Source organism: Malus sylvestris, chromosome 11 (assembly GCF_916048215.2).
Source record: "Malus sylvestris chromosome 11, drMalSylv7.2, whole genome shotgun sequence".
NCBI classification, from domain to species: Eukaryota; Viridiplantae; Streptophyta; class Magnoliopsida; order Rosales; family Rosaceae; genus Malus; species Malus sylvestris.
In genome coordinates, this window is record NC_062270.1 from 19,306,415 (window position 1) to 19,309,765 (window position 3,351).

At 39.8% G+C, this 3,351-nt stretch overlaps 1 protein-coding gene across 1 annotated transcript; it reads left to right on the forward strand.

The window, feature by feature from the left end:
* Nucleotides 1-1,216: 1,216 nt before the first annotated feature.
* On the forward strand, nucleotides 1,217-2,766 carry LOC126590298 (uncharacterized). Its single transcript, XM_050255785.1, has 3 exons — nucleotides 1,217-2,013; nucleotides 2,149-2,294; nucleotides 2,711-2,766. Exons 1-3 carry the CDS (start codon nucleotides 1,217-1,219, stop codon nucleotides 2,764-2,766), a joined length of 999 nt encoding a protein of 332 aa, XP_050111742.1.
* Nucleotides 2,767-3,351: the final 585 nt, after the last annotated feature.

Sequence of the window (3,351 nt, forward strand, 5' to 3'; positions counted from 1 at the left end):
CAAGAAGAGTCAGGTTGAAACCTACTATAATACCAAGATAGAATTCTAGGTTTTGGTAAAATATTGTTCTGATATTATTCTTCTCTCATAGAGGAATATATAAACTTATACAATCTCCTACAAACTAGAAAACAAGTATCTCAAATATACAAGGATACCAATTACATAATTATATACCCAAAATATCTCTACATTCCTTATTCCCTAAGGTTGACTCACGCAACAATTTATACATTGCAGCAACTGTGGACAGAATGGTCATATGACTAGTTCTATCGTCAATCCTAGAAAAGGCTTCTCTATGTTAATTAAGAGAAGCTTGGAACGGGGTGCTCTTCACGGGTTCAAGATTTCTCCTATTGGATCCCCCCTAACACATCTATTCTTTGTGGACGATTTTGTGTTGTTTGGAAATGCTTCTGTGGAGGAGGTGAAGGGTGTTGTTGAAGTTTTAAAGATTTATGCTCGGGGCTATGGTCAGGAGATTAATCTGGCCAAAAGCTCGATCTTCTTTGGTGCCAACACCCCGAAGTGTAACAAGGCAAAAATTGTGGACACCTTGGGGATTCAATGTAAACAGGGATTTGGGAAATATTTAGGCCTGTAGGCTAATTTTGGGCACTCTAAAAAAATGGTTTTTGCTGAGGTTCGGGATAAGATCGAAGCCTGTATGTTGAGGTGGGCTGAGCAGTATTTGTCCCAGGCTGGAAAAGAGGTCTTTGTGAAAGCCATGGTTATGGCCTTGCCAAATTTCGCCATGAGTTGTTTCAAGCTTCCCATTGGCGTGTGTCGGGATGTTGAGAGAGCCATTCAGAATTACTGGTGGTGAGGCAGTGATCAGCATAAGGGAATTCACTAGATTTCTTGGGACCGATTAATGAAGCAAAAAAAGGCTGGTAGATTGGGCTTCAAGGACATCCAATGTTTCAATCTTGCCTTCCTTGCTAAGATTGGATGGCGGATTACCCAAAACCCTTTGTCCCTTCTTACATCGGTGTTGAGAGATAAATATTTCCCGGGGAAATCCTTTGGGGATGCTTCTAGAGGGAAGAACACTTCTTGGGGTTGGAAAGGATTATATGAAGCCCGAAAAGTGCTACAACTTGGGCTTAGATGGCGGGTGGGAAATAGAAACAGTATTAATATTAAGGAGGACTCGCGGTTCCCGAAACCCTCAACTTTTAAAGTCAAACCAAAGGTAACTCTTGAATGAATCATGGTTAGTGACATAATTGACTCGTCCTCTAACTCTTGGAGGGATGATGTGATCTCGGACGGGTTTAATCAGGACGACGTGCTGCCAATTTTAAGCATACCTTTAAGCCATTCTAGCCTTGGTGATCGACTGGTGTGGCACCATACTACTAATGGGGTTTACTCAGTTAAAACTAGGTACGGTCTGGCTGTGAAGCTTATGGAATATGGAGCTCTGAGAAGAAAAGGTCGAGGTGCCCCTAGTGAGTTTAATAAGCAAAATATGGTATGGAATAATATTTGGAGACTGCAGGTCCCAAATAAGATCAAAATTTTCATTTGGCGTTGTTGCAATAACGCTCTGGCTGTCAGACGAAATCTGAAAAGGTGCCATATGAGGATTGACAATGTCTGTGGTGTTTGTAATTTGTACATCGAAACTGAAAACCATATGTTTTTCCAGTGTGAAATTAGTCATGTTTTCTGGTTCTATTCTTCTTTGCACTTAAATTCCCATGTTCTAGAGGGAAGTGACTTCTTAGAAAGTTGGGGAAATTTTTGTGCCCAGGTCAAGGATAAGGATAATACGGACGAGATCTGCCAAGATTTTGCCTTTGACCTATGGAGATTGTGGAAAAATAGAAATGAGGTGGTTTTTAATAAGGTCAATCGTCAGCCTTTGGAGATCCTGGAGGCCTGGAGGAAGAGCACTGCTGAGTACAAAGCCTATTTGGCTTGGGATTCCGTTGAATATTGCTCTAGGTCGCCTAAGATTATAAAGGGTACGGGAAGAACTTGTGGTAAGTGGCAGAAACCAAGGTATGAAACCATTAAGATTAATACTGACGCGTCTTGGTGTAAGTGCACAATGCGTGTGGGGGTGGGCTGGCTAGGTTGTGACTTTGCTGAAATGCTTCAAGCTACTGGAGGTTCTGGTATCGGTTAATGCCACAGTGCAGCTGCTGCGGAAGCTCTTGCCATCAGGGCTGCCTTGGTGGCTTGTATTGATTATGGGTTTGATGATGTTATCATTGAATCTGATGTGAGAACGATAATTCTGATGTTGAAGAAGGAAGTGGCGATTGACTTTAGTATTGAATGTATTCTTGGCGACATTAACGTTCTAGCGCAAAAGTTGGCGTCTGTTTCTTTTGCTTTTGTGCCTAGAGAGGGCAATTGCGCTGCTCACTTGGTGGCTAAGTACATTTTTAAGGAGGGGGGATCTTTTCCTTGGGATCGTATTGGCCCAGCTTTTATGTTTAATTTCCTTGCTCAGGATGTAAACATCTCTATTCGTCTTTAATATATTTCTATCTCCCGGTTAATATATATATATATATATATTGCATAAATATATCAATTATTTATATGATCAAATATATCAAATCAAATGTATAATCATTATCAGACTTATGAAATTTAAATTAGGAAAAAAGGAATAAGAATATCTGGCATGTGAACCAAAGAGAGGTGCGATGTTGCTGCCCTAAAGCCGTATATGCCTCCCTATGTGCAGGTTATGGTGGTGCCTACAACTACAAGATACAACCCAAAGCCTCACAGGATGTCTGATCCAATATGCACGCTAACGGCAAACGGCATTGCCAAGTAGTGATCAATTGCCCAAGAATTATGAAGTAGAAATGTAAATAGATTGAGAGAGATGTGAGAATTAAGAGAGATAGAAAAGTGTAGCGTATTTTGTTTTCTGTTTGAGCTTTCTTATTTAAAGAACCTCTCATACCCTTTTAAAAGGAATATGACTCTTCAAATAAAACACAACTCTTAAATATTAAAAATAAATAAAATTGTTGATGCACAAAATCAGTGAGGACTTTGGTACAACAGAAAGTGTTAAGTTTGTGACCTTTGCTAGATTGCTACGATCACTAGTGTGGATAAGTATGTAAATGGATAGAGACAGGTAAGCAAACACAAGATGTACGTGGTTCACAAAGATTGGCTACGTCCACGGAGTATAGGAGTTCTAATTAATTGTGAAGGGTTTACACAAGTACATAGGTTCAAGCTCTCCTTTTGTGAGTACTAGTGAATGATTTAGTACAAATGACATTAGGAAATATTGTGATAGAATGATCTCTATTTATAGAAGAGAGTTTCTAGTTTCATTTTGACATTGACACGTGTCGTGTTGTG

Coding starts and splice junctions, on each gene's coding strand:
- LOC126590298 (XM_050255785.1), top strand. CDS start 1,217: ATGGTTAGTGACATAATTGACTCGTCCTCTAACTCTTGGAGGGATGAT. Junction 2,014..2,148: donor GGTAAGTGGCAGAAACCAAG/GTATGAAACCAT, acceptor TTAATGCCACAG/TGCAGCTGCTGCGGAAGCTC. Junction 2,295..2,710: donor GATTGACTTTAGTATTGAAT/GTATTCTTGGCG, acceptor CCCTATGTGCAG/GTTATGGTGGTGCCTACAAC.